General features: G+C 37.7%; 3 protein-coding genes across 3 annotated transcripts; 2 read left to right on the forward strand and 1 right to left on the reverse strand.

The window, feature by feature from the left end:
• Positions 1-4,213: 4,213 nt before the first annotated feature.
• LOC124335890 (phosphatidylserine synthase-like) lies at positions 4,214-6,463 on the forward strand. Its single transcript, XM_046789385.1, has 8 exons — positions 4,214-4,491; positions 4,551-4,719; positions 4,786-4,875; positions 4,944-5,102; positions 5,179-5,219; positions 5,284-5,649; positions 5,708-5,936; positions 5,998-6,463. Exons 1-8 carry the CDS (start codon positions 4,322-4,324, stop codon positions 6,136-6,138), a joined length of 1,365 nt encoding a protein of 454 aa, XP_046645341.1. The 5' UTR covers positions 4,214-4,321; the 3' UTR covers positions 6,139-6,463.
• Positions 6,464-8,843: 2,380 nt separating this feature from the next.
• On the forward strand, positions 8,844-11,650 carry LOC124338511 (platelet endothelial aggregation receptor 1-like). The gene is made up of 8 exons (XM_046792591.1): positions 8,844-9,305; positions 9,683-9,794; positions 9,887-10,040; positions 10,154-10,277; positions 10,349-10,419; positions 10,657-10,726; positions 10,780-11,157; positions 11,234-11,650. The coding sequence occupies exons 1-8, from the start codon at positions 8,975-8,977 to the stop codon at positions 11,368-11,370; spliced, it is 1,377 nt and encodes a 458-aa protein (XP_046648547.1). The 5' UTR covers positions 8,844-8,974; the 3' UTR covers positions 11,371-11,650.
• A 730-nt stretch (positions 11,651-12,380) lies between these two features.
• LOC124338512 (E3 ubiquitin-protein ligase FANCL-like) lies at positions 12,381-16,986 on the reverse strand. Its single transcript, XM_046792592.1, has 9 exons — positions 16,766-16,986; positions 14,148-14,289; positions 13,899-14,078; positions 13,569-13,820; positions 13,323-13,479; positions 13,118-13,242; positions 12,809-13,018; positions 12,594-12,668; positions 12,381-12,520 (listed from the first exon to the last, which is right to left on the reverse strand). The coding sequence occupies exons 2-9, from the start codon at positions 14,247-14,249 to the stop codon at positions 12,491-12,493; spliced, it is 1,131 nt and encodes a 376-aa protein (XP_046648548.1). The 5' UTR covers positions 14,250-14,289; positions 16,766-16,986; the 3' UTR covers positions 12,381-12,490.
• Positions 16,987-19,448: the final 2,462 nt, after the last annotated feature.

A 19,448-nucleotide genomic window follows, 5' to 3' on the forward strand; every position in this document is an offset into this window, starting at 1 on the left:
GACAGTATCGCTGACGGCCTAGCTGGCTGGAATCAGCGACATAGCCATCAATGGCTAGTCGGTTGTCTCGGGGTGGCTATAGGAGATGGCTATGGAGAGAGCTGGGGATAGAGTAGGGTGGTGTCATATCGCACTCCCGAAATTGTATGGATATTCAAGTTCATTTTCATTTTTCAAGTTCATTTTCATTTTTCAAATTCGTTTTCATTTTTCGAAATAATTTTAGTTTTTCAAATTAATTTTCATTTTTCAAGTTCATTTTCATTTTTCAAAATCATTTTCAATTTATGAAATCAATTTCAAAACATTTACAATTTTTGAATTTATTTTCAACTTGGTTTCAATATTCAAATCGAGTATCAATTTGTTTTTAAATCAAATTTAGTAATCGATTTTTGAAAAAAATTTTTGGAAAAAGTGTTCGTTTCGCACCCCATAGAATCGTGCAGGACACGGACCAGAGTCCGTGTTAAGTGAGTGAAGGCCTTGATAAAATTTTTTTTACAAGAAAATTGTTTGTCCACCAGATGCATTGATATTTTGCAGTACCGTTTGGGATAGGAAAAAATAATATTATTGCTATTAGTTAAAAAATTTATAAAACTGTTTTTTCGTTAAAACAATGTGTGTGTTAATAATGAACCCAAAACATTTAAATTACATTCTATTTTTTCACAAGTAAAACAGTTTATTTGTAGGGAAGGTACATTTAATTATGGAAGCCCAAAACCGCCACTTTTTCAATATAATAATGATTTTCAAAATATCATTATATAAAACAGAAAAGAATATATAAAAAACAAATTCAATATAAAACTGAAAAAAGTATTATATAAAAACCAAAAAGAGTGTAATATAAAAAACAAAAAGTTGATATAAAAAGCAAAAAAAGTCAATATAAAACCCAAAAAAAGTCAATATATATAAAAAATATTCAATATATATAAAAAAAATTCAATATAAAAACTGAAAATGTATTATATTAAAACCAAAAAGAGTATAATATAAAAAACAAAAAGTTGATATAAAAAGCAAAAAAAAGTCAATATAAAACCCAAAAAAAGTTCAATATATAATCCAAAAAAGGTCTATATAAAAACAGCAGCCACCTAGCGGTCAAAAGAATCACTTCATGCCACATCTCCACCCCCTTTATAACCAGTTTGAATCCAGTAGTACAAACGGGGATTCTTGCGCGATAAACGCGTATTTGAGCATTTATTTAATCACATAATTAAAAACGAGCAATCGCTTAACTAACGCTACTTAATGCGCGTCGCTCTAAATTATTATTTTTTAAAATGTAATTCGAAGTAAAACGACTGTGGCTGACTGCGGCGACTGGTCAGACGAGTAACGCGAGCCCGTCCGTTTTTTCCAGCGGTTATCGCTGGTCCGTTTGCTATTTTAGCGCTGCCGCCCGTCCGCTGTTTTCGGTGGCTCATTATAAGCGAAAAATAATCCATTCAAATGTTTTGCGCTAAGCGCGCGTTGCGCTAGCGATTGGTTTGCAATAAACTTGCGCGCGATGCGCTATATTTAGCGCGATTCATTGCATCTCATTTTTTACGAAACGCGCAAGCGCTTCGTTAATTAAAGTAAATGGTTCCGGAAAAGAAAACCATTGCGCGACTGGACTAGTAGCGCGTGCCCGTCCATTATTTCAGCGCTTATCACGAGTCAGTTTACTTGTCGTAGCGCTTATCGTCGCCCGTCCGCTGTTTAATAAGGCGACTCGCTGTGCACGGGTTATGCGCGTTTTGTAAATAATACGCATCTTGCGCGCGACACGCTAAATTTTGAGCATTTTATTTAATCTTTAATTAAAAAACGCACAAGCGCTTAAATAATTTGAGCGCTTATTTCTGGTTCTTCAAGCTGTGTTAGCGCTATCGCCCGTCCGCTGTTTTCAGCGGCTCATTATGCGAAAAATAATTAAAACACATTTTCATTCTAGATCTAGCGCTAAATAAACGCGCATGGCGCTAGTGATCTATTTGCGATTTACTTGCGCGCGATGCGCTAAATTATTTAGCGCAATTCATTTAATCGTAGCATTTTATGAAACGCGTAAGCGTTTCGTTAATTTAACTAAATGGTTCAGGAAAAGAACACCATTGCGTGACTGGCTCCATTATTTCAGCGCTTATCACGAGTAAGTTCGCTTGTCGTAGCGCTTATCGTCGTCCGTCCGCTGTTTAAGGCGGCTCGCTGCGCAAAACAATGTCAAAGTTCTAGCGCTGCGAAATCGTAAACTCGCTTATGATAAACTTAAGATTAACTTGCGCTGAATGCGCTAAATAGTCGGATTAAGTTCATCACATAAATTACGAAGCGCGTATATAATTTGCTAAAATAAATATTTAGCGCTAGATCTAGCGCAAAATATATTGACTTCATTATTTTTCGCGCTAAATATTTATTTTTGCTAGTTATTTGCGTTTGTAAATTATTTAATGAATTTAAATGCGCTAAATTTGACGCATTGCCTGCAAGTAAATCTTTAGTTAATTATTAGCGCAATGGGCGCTTAAGAAAGAAAGCGCTACATCTAGCGCGAATTATTTAAAATGTTTGGCCCAGCGAGCGCGAGCCGTGTAAAACTTTGGACGGGCGACGATTAGCGCTAATAAGGTAGCGAACGGACTCGCGACAAACGCTAATATCATGTACGGGCGCACGCTTCTCGTCCCGTCTCGTCCATTTGCGGTAATCGTTTACCCTTTCGCAACATTTTATTAAAATTAACGAAACGCTTGCGCGTTTCCTAAATAATGCAATGAAATAAATTGCCCTAAATATAACGAATCACGCGCAAGTTCATCGCAAACACATGGCTAGTCCCACGATCGCTTCGATAGCGCTAGATCTAGCGCGAAACATTTCAATTAATTATTTTTCACGCAATGATCCGCCGAAAACAGCGGAAGGACCAGCGGAAATAGCGGACGGGCTCGCATTACTCGTCTAACCAGTCAGCGCAGTGGTTTCCCTTTGCATTCAATACAAACAAATAATTTAGAGCCATTCGCATTAAGTAGCGTTATTTAAGCGCTTTCGCTTTTTTAAATATAGGATTAAATAATACGCTCAAATTGAGCACATATCGCGCAAGAAGCGTTAAACATTTATTTTAACGCTTGCGTGTTTCGTAAGTTATAAACGGACTCGAGACAAGCGCTAAAATTATCAACGGGTGTGCGCAACTTGTCCAGTCGCCGCAATCGTTTTACCTGTCGCATTTATTACTTTTATTAACGAAGCGCTTGGGCGTTTCGTAAATAATACAATGAAATAAATTGCGCTAAATATATATTTACCGCATCGCGCGCAAGTTTATCGCAAACCAATTGCTAGCGCAACGCGCGCTTAGTGCAAATCATTTGAATGGCTTATTTTTCGCAAGCTTATAATGAGCCGCCGAAAACAGCGAACGGGCGACAGCGCTAAAATAGTGGACGGACCAGCGATAAGCGCTTTAAAAAATCGGACGGGCTCACGTTACTCGTCTGACCAGTCGCCGCAGTCAGCCGCAGTCGTTTTACTTCGCTTGACATTTAAAAAAATAATAATTTAGAGCGACGCGCATTAGGTAGCGTTATTTAAGCGCTTGCTCGTTTTTTTATTTTGTGATTAAATGCCCGTTTGTACTACTGGATTCAAACTGGCTATAAAGGGGGTGGAGATGTGGCATGAAGTAATTATTTTGACCGCTAGGTGGCTGCCGTTTTTATATTGAACTTTTTTGGGATTATATATTGAACTTTTTGGGGGTTTTATATTGACTTTTTTTTGCTTTTTATATCAACTTTTTGTTTTTTATATTATACTCTTTTTGGTTTTAATATAATACATTTTCAGTTTTTAAACTGAATTTTTTTTTTATATATATTGAATATTTTTTATATATATTGACTTTTTTTTGGGTTTTATATTGACTTTTTTTGCTTTTTATATCAACTTTTTGTTTTTTATATTACACTCTTTTTGGTTTTTATATAATACTTTTTTCAGTTTTATATTGAATTTGTTTTTTATATATTCTTTTCTGTTTTATATAATGATATTTTGAAAATCATTATTATATTGAAAAAGTGGCGGTTTTGGGCTTCCATATTTAATAGTGATTCTTATCAACAAATACAAAGTTCATTGTTATCTTTAAATTATCTACATTGCCTCATCGATTGCACTATGATTGCATAGGTGTCACTACTTATTCTGTTGCCATGGCACTAACAACAGCAGACATTAATTAGCCTGCAAACACGATCGACGATTCGTCAATTTTTTCTTAAATTTTACAAGCAGCTTTATTACGATGGTGAGTAGAAAAAGGACATATTCCAATGTTTCACAAGACGAAGATCACTTTTATGTGATTAATGAAAGACCAGTCGACGATATTTCACTCGATTTTTTTTACAAACCACACACAATTACTTTGTTGACAACTATTTCATCGTTGCTTTTATACTCGGCCTTCACTAGGTAATACTTAAATCAGTCAATGTTTTACAATTTAATTTATTTAAAAAACGTTTTCTTAGAAATGACGACGATTTCCGAGAAAATGTCTGGGCTGGAGTAAGGTGTGTAATATTCATTTTTCTGGTTATATCTGTCCTTGCCTTCCCAAATGGACCCTTTACACGGCCTCATCCTGCTGTTTGGAGGATGGTTTTTGGTCTTTCAGTTTTGTACCTAATTGCTCTTCAGGTAAGTGTTCTCATCACTAAAAACTTTATTTGAAAATTTTGAACATGACATTTAATTTATTTACAGTTTTTCCTCTTCCAAAATTATCAAACTGTACGAAGCATTTTGGTGTGGACAGATCCTTCTCTTGAAAATTTCCACATCGATATGGACAAAGTAAAAAAAAAAATCTGAATTGTCACATTTTATCAAAATGTTTACTGATGTTTTTCATTTTGTTTAAGGAATATGGAGTCAATTGTTCAGACATTAGTTTAGAAAGGGTTTGGTCACATATGGATGTATTTGCTGCTTCTCATTTTTTTGGTTGGATAATGAAAGCCCTGTTGGTTCGCCATTACGGAATTTTGTGGACGATCAGCGTGATGTGGGAGATTACCGAGGTATATAATGAAACGAAAATCTCAATTTATCTTATTCCATATTCTTATACTTGATTCATTGCTATTTTTTTTTCAGATTGCTTTTGCTCATCTTCTTCCCAATTTTGTAGAATGCTGGTAAGTTTAATAGTTTTTTAATTACTGTGTTTTTCGCCTTTAGTAATACTTATTCATTTTCAAGGTGGGATGCGATTATTCTTGATATTCTATTATGCAATGGTCTCGGCATTTGGGTGGGCATGAAATTGTGTCATTACCTTGAAATGCGCGAATATAAATGGGAATCCATCAAAGATATTCCAACCACATCGGATAAGATCAAACGAGCTGTATTGCAGTTCACTCCAGAGTCGTGGACAAACGTTCGATGGCTCGATCCTTACTCATCCTACATGCGCTTCCTCGCCGTTTGCCAGTTGGTGTTCTTTTGGCAAATCACGGAGTTGAACACGTTCTTCCTCAAACACATTTTTGAACTTCCGCCGAGTCATATGCTCAATCTATGGCGACTCGTTGTTATTGGCCTGATTGTCGCTCCTTCAGTCAGGTAAACATTTATTCTATCCAATTATTAAATTGCTCTAACATTTTTCGTATTTTATCAGACAATACTATACTTATGTGACGGACGCTCGCTGTACTCGTGTTGGCACTCAGTGCTGGGTTTTCGGTGCCATTTTGTTTACTGAATTAATCATTTGCATCAAATTCGGCAAAGAGATTTTTGAACATACTCAGATATTGACTATCGCTCTCTGGCTGGGTATCCAGTCTATCTTGTCTATGATCTGCCTCTATGGTTGCGTACTGTATCACCGGCAAGAAGTGAAAAAGGTTTCAAATCTTATTTTAAAATCAAGTTTAAATTGGCAATTTCATCAATATTCTTTCTTAGACTAAGGGACACGTGGCGTCTAACTCCAAACGTAGATCCCTCACAATCAGCAATGGTGCATCTAAGAAAGGAGTTGCAACTAGTCCACAGCATTGTCCAACAGCAGTGAAAAGTAAAGCGAAAACCGCAAAAATTGCTTAGAAGCCGTTGGAGACCAAATTCCCACACTCAACGACGTGAATCTCGATCTCTCTACGAGAGTTTTAGATAGATCAGTCGATTAGTCCATCAATATTTGTAGATAAATAAGCACGTGTGTCTCGATTTTCTTGAGAAAGTGCGTAATTGTGCTTTTTTTCTTTATCAATCTCATTCAAGTTAACGCCAATTTCCCGCTAGTCCTTGTTCTTATAACTAAGCTCAAGTATATAAATCAAATTGACTCGCTCGTCCTGTTTGCTTTACCAATTATAACGGGACTAACTCAATTCAATATGCATTGAAAATAAAGCTCTGTTCGTAGAAATTCGCACTTTAGCGTTGTCATCTAATTACTTTTTTTTCTCAGGACAACGTTCTGACGGAACAAATAAAATCAAATAAAAAATATTCACCGCCTGTAATCTTTTTTAAACATTTTTAAAAGGAGGGAAGGGGGGTTGGATACGGATAAGCTTACGGCTCCGTCGAGAATTTCAACCGCAAACACGAAATCGCACACACTCAGTGAAACTAAACGCCGTAACGAAACACTGTAATTGTTTTGTTTTGTTTTTGGCGGAAATCTGTCTTAGGAGATTAAAAATACAATCAATTGAATAAACTTGAGTAGAATATTGTGCCAAGTCGATTGGCGCGAATCCCAATCTTGTAGATTTTTTTGTTTACGATAAATAGTTAAAAGAAAACTTACCAGCTTGCTTAGCCAAAAAATCTATTTTTTACATCAGTTTTCTCGATGTGTAGGTCCTTTTACTCACTGAAAAACCGGGTACTGGAGTAGTATCTTTCTCAGTATCCGATGTGAACAAAGGCACGAAAACAGAAAGTTTTGGTACCACACATTCAGTAGAGCTACGTATATACGTGCTATGTGTGTCAATAATCCACCATGCAGAAAACGTTAGTTCTGTTGGAAAGTCACACTTGTTTTCCTTTTCTCACTTTGACTTATTTCGGGGGCTTGAATGGACTAATATGGTTCATCGTTAGAAAAGGTAATATAGGCAATATCACATGAATTTAGAAAATTGCGAATAAGAGGTCGCATTTGCAACAAAATTGGTAGGTTAAAATTGGCATTGAATATATAAAATTGTTGATTCAGAAATAATTTGTTTTTCTAAATACTTTCTCTAGCTCAACAATGTGTGTATTAGTGTATGTCGCAATAAACTTGAACGCTGGATAAAGTAAAGTCAATTTCCACCTCCTATTCAATGAATTGATTTTCCATCTTTTTATTCTGTTACATCCGCTCGTGGTGGGTGTTAGTGCAGCATTATTATGATAGTTAAGGATCAAACTACAGCGGAAACAGCGGAAATAGATTTTTTTTTTTTTTACTTTCACTTTCTTTTCTTCGACCAACAAACAATGAATCAGCATTATTTTGATGTCTTTAAAATTGATTGTATTAACATTAAAGAGCAATGAACAAAAGGGTCATCCAGCTCAGGTAGTCTACGTGGGAAAATAAGGGGGTGTGCTGAGTTAAAAAACAAAAAAATACCAGGACACGAACAAAACAAAACAAAAAAACAAAAAACTTGAATACCGTTACTTTTGAAAAGTTCAATGTCCTACCCGGAAGACATTGAACTTTGAGATCATCCCCAGGATCTTTTAGTTCAAATATAGTAGGCTATATTGCTCAATTCCGCACCTCAACAACCTGGTGTACACAGAGTCCGTTCAGCGAAACTCTCTTTTTTCTTTTCTTCTTCTGAAATTTCGTTATTCCAACCGAATCGGTTGGCATTAAATAATTTTCAAGGCTGAGCCCCGTCTAGAGGCGAAAGGGAAAGTCCTGCCATGTCCCGATCGCACCCAATCAAAGGTGTGCCGACCCTTTTTTTTTTCTTTGTCTGTTCTCTTTATGAAGCTGAATGGAGTATTCTCGTCCTTAGCTCACTTACCGCTTTCATTATTTTCATTTTATATAACGTCTGAGAACCGAATAGAGCTTCTGCAAGGTAGTGAGAGCTAGCTGCCCAGCACCACCCATACTGCGATGATAACAAGCTCGCTGAAAACATTGAGCAAATTCAAATTGCGTTTTGGGGTTTTCTTCATTGGGCAGCCGTGCGTCTTTATTGGAACCGTTCCCTGCTGGTCTTATTTACCCAGAACCAGATTTGTTTTTCTCCCCGTTTTCCTCCTTATTTCGAAAATAAGAGATTTTGAAGGGAAAGTTAGAACTTTATCGAAATGGGACCGACAAGGTTTTCTACTGGAAGAGAACACCGAACTGTAACAAAACGAAACGAACAAAGTGTATAAATGAGGCTCGGCAAGACTGTGGGCTCCGTGAAACAATAACTATGTATGCATGTGAATGATTACCAAAAGACCAGCAAGTATATCAGCTGATTGATCCGTCACTTTCTCTCCAGGCAATATCCTGCTGTTTTTACCTATTCTCGGTCAACACCTATACACACACCGACTATTGTTCGTGTGTCGCTATATCCGACGTGAAAGAGAGGGGTGTGGTGCTATAACAGAGACTCAAATGCGCACATAGCTGCCGCCCTAGACTCTTATATTGCCATACACCTAACGGGAATAGTCACGTGACTTTCATTGTTTTGTCTTTTCCCTCATCGCCAAACACACACACACATACACACAATCACCAGAGCAGCTCAAAGCACGCCCTCCGGGAGAGAAACAAGGGAGTACCTGAGCTCCAGTCTAGAGTGTTCAGTCGATCGGCTGGTCTAGTACCGTCACCACCACCGTTTTCAATAGTTTGCACACGGCAAATTCTCGATATACAACAGCTCCGAGGAAATTATTCTCTCTTTGAATCAGAATGACCATGAAATGGTTATTGGCGTGTGCGCTTTTATTGACGGTCGGTGCGGGCGCGGTTGACGGTCGCCAGCGATCGCTGATCAAAACTTGTCCAGAAGGTTACGAGTTGGTGGAAAATCCTGTATCAGGTAAAGCCGAATGCGCTTGCCTTCCGTATCATCTGTACTGGCCCATGGATGGGATCTGCTACCGTGAAATGACGCAAGGCCCTTGCAAACCCGGGCACAAGCTGATTTGGAATTCCCAACTCGAGACATCCGAGTGCCAGTGCCCACCGTTCTGGACCCGACTTACGTCTGATGGCGAGTGCTACGAGGAGTACACACAAGGTAAGACTTTCTAATTCAGAAAATTTGCTAAATCATGCTCTGCTATACACATCTCGCAATGTAAGATTAAGTTTAACAATTGCGAATTTCTAATATAAGCTCTTCGTCGTGGTGTATTATACCTACGCAGCGAAAAATAAATTGTGGAGGTTTAATCGGTTTAATCATCCGTTTAATTAAACATTTAATTACAACATTTGTACACAGCCGTACTCTATTTTTAAATTGATATAAGAGTTGGTTGGGTGGTTCCGTCTGGCAGAAATGACCCTAACAATAGTCTTACGTCATTAGACCGTGGTGTATAGCAGCTGTAATGACATCATCGTCGTTGAATTTGGTTATGAATGCGGTACTATTTTTTTGCTCGTTTCAAGGTCCTTGCCAAAAAGGTCAACTCTTGATTCAGGAACGTTGCACTTGCAGCCAGAACTTGACCATGCACTACCACCCCGATTCAGGTCAATGTTTTGAACTGTACACCAGAGGGTAATGAACCAGATTTTTTTCAGCGGGTCGTCGTCATACAAATGATTGGGCTAGTTTAGTAGCCAATAATATACAAAACGTTTTCCATTCAGGCCATGTTCGTCTGGAAAAGTGCTCCATTTTAACTACAGCACATTGCGCCCGGAATGCGTTTGCCAAGAAGGACACGTCGAATGGGACGACGGCAACTGTTACCAAGTTAATACGCAGCGCGTAGGGCCATGCAACGCGACTCAATGTCCTCAGGTAACCTATATTTTTTTTCCGCACAGCTTTCATAGTTACGGAAAAATTAAATTGATTCACAAGATTTTGTGACCTCAATCTAATAAGGCAAGTGTCCGGGGATTTGTATATAGGAAACGCCAATTTCTTGTTTCGTGAGCGATGCTGACGGTACGACTGTCAGCTCAGCCAGATGTGCTTGTTTGCCGGCATCCTCCCTGATGGACAACGGTCGCTGCTACGCCGCCTATAACCAAGGTTAGATGTCGATTCGTGTCAAACTAATAAAATAGAGGCAACATTTTATTCGTAATGTTACAATTCTTTAGGACCCTGTGAATACGGTCACTGGTTCGTCTACGATCGCACCCAACAGCCAGCCCAATGTCTACCTAAAAAGGTCATAAACTGGTCCTTTCAGTCAGGAATTCTATTTTTTAAGTACAGGGTCATCGATTACAGCGCGGTGATTCCAAACGACCTAAATCCGTCGACATTGGCGGTGCTGGTCAATCAAATAATCTTTTGACATTCTTTCGTCTCGAATTTTTCCAACGTCACGTTTTCGAATGTTTTTTCGAGTAAATCTGTTTTCATATCGATAGAACCGTAACACACATTAATTGATTAATCACAGAACTGTCAGCGATTCGACAACTGGTACTCCTGGCCGCAGGACGGCAATTGCTACAAACAGTGGAGACAAGGTGCTTTAATTCAACACACTTTTTCTATTCATTCAAAACAATTTTTCACTCAGGACCGTGCCAATTTGGCGAGCTTTTCTATCTCGATCCAGAGACGGGCAGAACGTCTTGCCAATGTAAGAGTTCCTGGTTGGCGCATTTATTTGAAGGGAAATGTTATGAACATCACTCGGTTGGTCCATGCCCAGCTGGGCAATATTTCAATTTCGACCCCGTCACCAAAAAGACCGGATGCACCTGCTTCACCGCTTTTGCGCCTGATGTAGAAAAAGGAATTTGCGTCGAAAAACTGACTCAAGATAAATGTCCGCTCGGTCAATTAATTACGGCCGACGCCGTCACTGGCCAATCCAAGTGCGACTGTCAGGCAGACACGATGAAACAAAATTACTGGCCGGCCGATGGAAAGTGTTACCAGCATTTGACTCAAGGTTGAAATTCACTTTTTAAAAAATGTTAATCCACAAAATTTTGATCATTCAAGAGATGTTTCGAAATATTTTTCAGGGCCTTGTCTAAAATCGATGCTCTTCCGTTTGGACGATCAAACCTCTCTCCCGGCTTGTTTGCCGCCCATCGTCAGCAGTAGCGGCCTCCGCAAAAAAAGGAGCGCGCCATTCAAGAAGCTGTCGGCGACGCATTAAATTATATATTTTTTTTTAGCTTGTTATTATTATACATCGTAACTCGTCGCTATAGCCTCAATAAAGGGAAGACATGCAAGAAGAGAGAGTACAGAAAAGCTGGAGCAAACATATGGAGGATCGCTATCAAAATGTGCGGTACGGTGGCAGCAAAAACGTTTGGAGGTTATGTACACATCATCCACTGGTCACTTACATGAATTAAAAATACCATCTCCAATTAAATAACACCTTGAACTGAGCAGTGAAGTAAAATACACGTATAATTTCTTTTACGATACTTAACTGTGTACCTGTTCACTAGAAGGACCTTGGTTTTTTTCCCACATATAAACTAATTATGGAATTGTTTATATAACCTCGAATTCGCTTTAAGCCGTCGCGCCTTTCATCAGCTACTTTTATGACAATATTGCCAATATTTACAAAATGTTTGACGACGTACATGACTTATTTTGTTATTCATGCAAAATCTTTCAACCTAGACCACCGGAAGACATCGTTAAGTTCTCCTTGTTGACTGTATCGTCGAGGTACCTACAAACCATAAACTATAATGCATGAATAGGTTTGACTACTATACCTTTGTTGTAGTGGGGTCTCTGACTCTCCGTGAGCTGTCGTCTCCTTCATTTTTAATCATTTGCAACAACACATTTTCTTTTATGGGCTGTACAAGTGTAGCAGCCCGTTAAAAGTCATCTAAAGGAGACGAGGATTTTCACACTTGCCTGTAGACATGTGGTTGGTGGAATTCAGTCTCTCCTATCCCCCAAACAAAAAACAAAAAAATGCGAGAAAAAACGCTTGTGGTAAAAAATGTCTTTCAAGGGCACCAAGGCAATCAACATAATTTGCTGGAATTGTAATAACTTGAGGACCAACATGGGGAAAAACTGCACGAATGTCGGTTACTCATTTCTTTGTTTTCATATGATTAATTTCAAGCGGGGAAGTGTAAGTGTAACACACAAGATTTAATTTGATAGTGAATGAAACAGAAAATCACATTGAAAATTACTAGCATTTTATATTTCCAGTTAACTTCTGTTAATAATTGAATTTAGATGTTGAAGCTCCCTCATAAGTCTCAATATAAATTTACCTTGAACATGACATTTTAAGGTCCTGGAGGATTGCACGAGATGGGCTACAAGGCAATTGGATTAAAATGAACTAGTGTTAGATACGAACATGAATAATCAAAATTAGAACGGTCTTACTTGGTCACAATATGGACACGCTCCAAATACTTTATTCCCCTGCTTTCTTATCGTCTCTCTTAAACTTCGAAGCCACTGCGAATGAAAAAATAAAAATAAACAGGAATTTTTAAATAATTGCGCTGAAAGATGCTACAGTATACAAAAAAGAAAATACCACAATACATGGCTAGCTGCTATAAATTAAACTCAATTAAGTAAAGCACTCGTATTACCTCGTATAGACAATAGATGTGGAATGATTGTCCGCAGTGAGAATTGTCACAAGTGCGCGATGGAACTTCGCCATTGAGGCGTTCTGAGTAGCAAATACAACAGGTCACCTCATGACTCTCTGCTGTTTGTTCACAAGTTTGTTTCGACGGTAGGGATATCTCGAGAAGTCTTTCGAGATTGGTAGTTATTGGGAAATCGCTGTTCCAAGTCTGAAATTTCCGCCATTATGATTAGACATAAACTTATTTAAGCATTTATAATTAAAAAAATCAATAAATAAAAAAAAAATCAAATAATAAGAGACGTACCTCAACTCGATCTAAAATTTTCTCTCGGAAAACAAACACAGCCGTTTCAGACCCAAGCCAAGTAATAGAGGGGAAAATGCGAGGGTGATTTGGATCTACTTCTATTTTCAGAGACACGTTTGGAGCTGTTGGAAAAATATAAAATTTTTATTTTTATTCTAATTGTAATGACGTGAACGACATACTGAAAAATCCAGTAACATACCAATAGATATTTTCCTGTATGTATCACGTCTTGAGGGGTTTTCAGGTTCTAGAACCCAACATCTACTGTCCAACTCATCCATTGTTTCCCAGAAATCTTGGTAATGTTCTGTTTCTTCACAAAATATGTTGTACATTTCAATCAGTGTACTAGTGCTCTAAAAAATAAAATTTTTTGAATACTTGAGTTGTAAGTAAAAAAAAAATTACACCAAAAACAAAAAACACATAAACAATAATTAATTACCTCATGCCATTCAAAGTTTATGATTCTGGGAAACTCTGTTGAAAACTCTGGCAAATCATTGTTAAATTTGACATTCAAAATGTGTTCACGATTCAAAGAATCATACATTTTCAGCCTGATCTCAGTGAAATCATGATTAACACTTGAGAGCTTCTCCCAGCCTATTTTATCAATATCATCCAGAATGTTTGAGTAATCTACCGCTCTTAGTTTATCCTTGTCAATAATACAGGAATCTGTTGTGTGATCTTTCTAAATATACAACAATAAAATTTCATTGTGGCATTAGTTATTTTTGTTATTGAAATTATACACAATAAAGTAACCAACGATTAGGAGGACCAATTTTTCAACAAATTCTGCAACACTGCAACAGTTTTCAAGCAAATGTTGATTGAAACCTTTACTTTTACTCGTCATTATTGACCTTAACTCCCAGCTCACATAAACTGTGCATCCCTTATGTGATGGATAGTTAGGAAGTAATAAGTGTAACACATAGTCTTTTCCCTAGAAAAAAAAACGAACAGTTTATGTGTACTAAAATCATGACAATTCATACCATTCTTCAAGTCTTACGTTTATTACGAGAAGGCAGTCGAAAATGGTTTGCTGATCGTTTAACGGCAATATTGAATAAGAATATTGAGCATTAGGCGTACTCGTCTCCCGTAATTCCATAACTAATAATTTTTCTTCAAATTCAGCGAGACAATAATATTTGGTCGCGCCTATTGTACTTCACACGTGAAGTACTCCAACTGTCAAAGTAGCTATTGCACCTCACGCAGCGTTGCCAGATTGTACTAATTTCTCCAAAATGTTTTGTCGTCATGTGGGACGATAGTGTATATAGTAGCCTTCGAATAACGAAGTAATAAAGAACTTGGAGTGCAAGTAGCTTTATAAGTGAAACTCAACATTGTGTAGTTGACCACAGAAGGTAAAATATGTATTTGGAAATGCAATCACAATAGTGAAACTCAGGGTTTCAGTTTTGAATAAAAATACTAAAATTTGTTCGTACAAGGATAACAATGGAATTGACCCTCTGTATCTTCGGGGTAACGGTGACACATTCGTTGATACCATTCTCCGCATGTATCACATTGAACCATGTCCCACTCTTTTGATGGAGTACGGTGCTCAGTTCTTCGACAGTAGCAGTGGACATCGATATGATGAGTCATTTCTACCATAGCCTACCAGTCAAACTTTGTTTGAGATTTATCAAATCTTTACTGATAAGATGGGAATCGTATTTTTTCAACAACAATCCTCTTAATCTGGTGGGCTGCGCACCGACGACCAAAGCTTGTTTGGCGAATTCAAGACTTTCTTCAACCATGTGCCTGATAAAGCAAAAAATTTAATATATCCCTAACAAGCACTTATTGAAATTACAATTGTATAAACGTACCGTTTCCTAGCATAAGTTTTAACGTGCTCGGCTGAAATCGGGTGGTTCTTGTGTTCCAGCACTGATTTTCTGATTACAAACTTTCCTTCCTCTTTATCATAAACCAAATTAATCCGGACCTGACAATCACATGCCATGGTATTCTGATTTGGTCGTTTATCCAAGGTCGGACGCAATCTACTGCCGGAATTGTTGTGTGGGCAGACGTACTCGACTCTGTAAAACTCAACTTCTGGGTCAAGTTTTCTGTGTACCTGTAGCATGAGATTTATTATTTTGAAACATTTTCAAAAAGATCAATAAAGTGAGTTCCCTTGTTTTCCGGTTATTGTATGATTTGACTGTTTGGCAATTGCCGCGGCGCAAATAGACGTGATCCTGTAACCCGATTTCTTTGATGCACTTCAAAATCTCATTGTGACTATCGAAACTCTTCTCTTTGACCATCAACTTAGAGAGATACATTCTCGTAAGAGAGACTGAACTGTAATAAAAATTTCTGCATTCTGTTTTACTTTTCTTTCAAAAACACGCACCCCTCAAAAGTGGCTTGTTAGCGGAGGTTACCTCATCTTCAATAAGGATCCAAGTAATTCTCAGGAGAGACGTCCCTTGCTCCGGACTCCGGAATATGGTGAAAAAGACTCATCATTGAAGTAGCGGCCGACTTGAAAAGGGCGATCAACAAGGACAAATTAAAAGAAAACTCAATACAAAGAATACAACGTAACATGTTCCCTATCATATATTTCTTGTATTCAATCATGTTTGACAGTCAAATATAAGATACGAGCCAGGATATGATTACTAGGTCTAATGTCAATGATTGAAATTTGCCAAGTATTGAGATGTAAGTGAATGGTGTAGTGAGTTTTTTCCAAGGTTGTGGGACTACTGGTCACCGGGCGCTGCAACATTAATAAACGTAACAGTATGTCGGTAAAGACGAGAGAAGATTTTATTTTTTTCGTGTTTCAAAAAATTTCATCGTGAAAAGTCGAACCAGTCTTGTGTATTTCACGAAGGCGGAGGATCGCGCCAAAACCGACCTGAAACCAAGCGTGATTTATTTTAATTTTAAAAGGCATGTAGCTTCAGTCTTAATGTAATGGTAGCAAAGCTACTAATAAAAAACGGTACAATTATAGAAACTGCTTAATGTTGTTAATGAAAATCTGTTAACATTCATTAACATGAAGCTTATTTTCATTTTACTGTAGCAAAGCATAGTGAACACTTGACCTTGTCGTTGTCGAGCGTTGCATAAAACACTGGATCGAATCGTTCTTCGAAAAGGTGATGGGTCAATTACCTGGAATGTAAACTTCGACTTGTTCATGTTCAATGATTCACTTTCGCGTTCACTTAAGCAAACCTACCGTTGTCGCGCCTATTGCCGTTATCACTCAATGCGTGAAATCAAAAGAATCAAGACTGTTTAAGCCATAATAACATCTTTTTCAAAGAAAGAACCTAATATGAATCTCCAAGAGAAAATCTAACTGTTCCCAAGGTCTTAAGGATGTCATGTCAATATTGTATAAGAAAATAAAATAGGAAATGTTTCGTATATTTCAATTCAAATTATATTTATACCTAGTTAAGAAACTTGTAACCCAGTCGAACCAGTTGGGCAACCCGCAACAGCATAGACGATTGAGACGAAGAATATTTTGGGAAATAAAAGTTAAATTGGCAACGCTTCCGTGAAGTGCAATAGCAAGTCTCGACATTGGAGTACTTCACACGTGAAGTACAATAGATTTTACCATAATATTTACAATGATTGAATTTATAAAGAATGATGGACTAGTCTTTTGACAATATTTGTCAGAAACGGAAACTTCGCAGTTTTGGTTTATTTTTATTTTTCACACACTACTAAATAATTTCTGGTGAAGCCCTAATTGCGTTTTTAAGAATCGCCGGAATAGAGCAAATCAATGCAATGACGCGTACCCCACCCATGGCAACCTCGCGGGGGCCTAATTATGTGAACATTCACTTTGGACGATGTCGAGATCTTACGGGTTTGGGAGGGTCCCTTAGATTTTAGTCTGTAGTCTTACTCTAGTTTATAATAGTAAAACTTTGTTGTAACAGTGAAATAGGGAATTGAACAGGATATTTTTTTATGTATTTAATTTATTTTTTTGAATTCCCGTTTATTTATTAGAAATGATTTAAAACTGTTGTTTACGTTTTTTTGAGGGAAGAACGGGGAGAAGAGGGAGAATGGGACGAATGGGAGAGAGGAGGGCGTACGGAAAAAAAGGGAATCCACGTTTCCTCTTCTCCCATTCGTCCCATTCTCCATTAAGATTAAACCAAATATTTTTTCGTCGCAAAAAATGGGTGTTACAAAAACGCGAAGCGAAACGGCGGAACGCGAAACTCCTAAAACGCGAAACAGTGCTGCGAAACAGTCCCAAAAATTTTCGGGACCGTTTCGCAGTTTAGGCGCAAGAGGTCTTACTAAAATGCGAAACCGTAGACGCGAAACAGTCGACGTCAGTGCATTGTTAAAAGTAGTCGTCAAAGTGTCGAACTAGAAGCTAATAAAAAATTGAAAGTAAGTTATTTTTTGAGTTTATTTATTTAACAACTGATGACAGTGGACTTGGAGACGGTCCGTATTTATAGCAAGAAGGTAAAACCTGCCGGCCATATGGCCAGGGTGAGAAAGCGCAAAGCGGCATACATGCATTCATTGCCTTACTCATTATCAAAATCAATTAACGGCGAATTATCTTGTGTAGAATTGATGCTCAAATAGCTATACCGCCAGTTTAATATCAGAAACTATAACCTATTTATGTCTGAGTCTGTAATTATTGACTTTGTACGAAAATATGTATGAAACCAACAGAATTTGTTACCAAACCCATCTTTGTTATTCAATTACTCTTTGAATCTGTTCAAACTACAATAAACGGTGGAATTCAAGATGTTCATATTATTTATTTAAATTAAATAATAGTATAATTTTTAAATTTCAAAAGTAAAATATTTCGCAAGTAGTTTCGCAATTTAGGATGCCCTTGGGCGTTCAGAAATTAAAAAACAGGAAATTTTTTATATTTCAAAAATCAAAGGTTTCGCAAATGGTTTCGCACTTTAGGATGCCCTTAAGCCATTGAGCCCACGAAACGGTCCCCAATTTTTGGGACCGTTTCGCACCACTGTTTCGCGTTTTAGGAGTTTCGCGTTCCGCCGTTTCGCTTCGCGTTTTAGTAACACCCGCCAAAAATTACATTTTCCCTGAACGCTTGCGTTTCGTTCATGAAGTGGAAAGCAAATTCTAAACGTTAATTTGCTTGCGCAGGCGTTAAAAACAATTTGTGCGCAGCTCGCCGTGGATTAATTTCTTTCCGTTTCAGATTGCGGATGACAGTGTTGGGATTCACATCCACATTAGCAATATCTAGAAAACAATTAATTCGTTTCTATATAATAATGAGATTGCTTAATATTTAAACTTACCCACAATCTCTTGCGCTGTCGTGTTTAGATTGGCAGCAACAGCAAAGGGCTACATTATCTTCTTCTTCTGAGGTAACTTTTCTCAGTCTACCGGAACCAACTTGTATAATTACGTCAAATATGTCAAGAAACCGTATTTGCCATAAACTCACGGTCCGGACCGCTATCCCAAATCAATAACTTATAAATCTAACTGACTTCCCGTCGTTTGAATAGGCAATGATAGCCCCGCGTTTTTTATCGTTTAAATGTTTTTTGTCGCGATCGGAAAGAAACACTTTGAATATTTTCAGGAATAGAAAATAGCAGCAGGCTTAAGAAACTGATGCCCGGTTTTGTCAGACCAAGAAAAATTGAAACTTGGTAAAAATTGAAAAAAAACGCCTTTTTCAGTAGTCTAGACTGATCGTTTCTAGATGAGACGAGGCCAAGAGTGCTTACTAGGAGTATTTTTCCATTTTGTACAAAATTACTTTTTTTCTTGCTCCGGAAAGAGCATCAGTTTCTTCACCATACAGCCTTTTTCTAAAACCGAACCGACTTAAATTTATCAGACCAGCCGCTAGGTGGTTAAAGACAGAAAAATCGTTTTCAAATTTTCTGTGCAGGATACTGTACTCGGTAATTGGTTGAGATTTGGTTTGTTGTTGAAAGTGCAAAAAATTCCTCCAATCATAATTTATTTCAATTCATAATTTGACCGGAAGATTGGATCATCGGTAGTATACTGGTGAGTATCCCTGACGCGGGAGCGTTCCATTCCCCGCCGGAGAGGATATCTTTTGATAAAATCAACGTGATTGATAGGTCCAACAAAAGCTTTGTTGCAAAATTGCATCACGCGGTTTCGTCATATATTTTGGTCACGGTAAACTGTATACTCGTTGCTCTTACCCATTGAATCGATTGATTGGAGTGAATTGCTGAAATAATCCGTCTCTTGTTGTCACGTTACTTCTTGGAACTGAAAACAAACA

The sequence above is a fragment of the Daphnia pulicaria genome, chromosome 4 (genome assembly GCF_021234035.1).
Source record: "Daphnia pulicaria isolate SC F1-1A chromosome 4, SC_F0-13Bv2, whole genome shotgun sequence".
Classification (NCBI taxonomy): Eukaryota; Metazoa; Arthropoda; class Branchiopoda; order Diplostraca; family Daphniidae; genus Daphnia; species Daphnia pulicaria.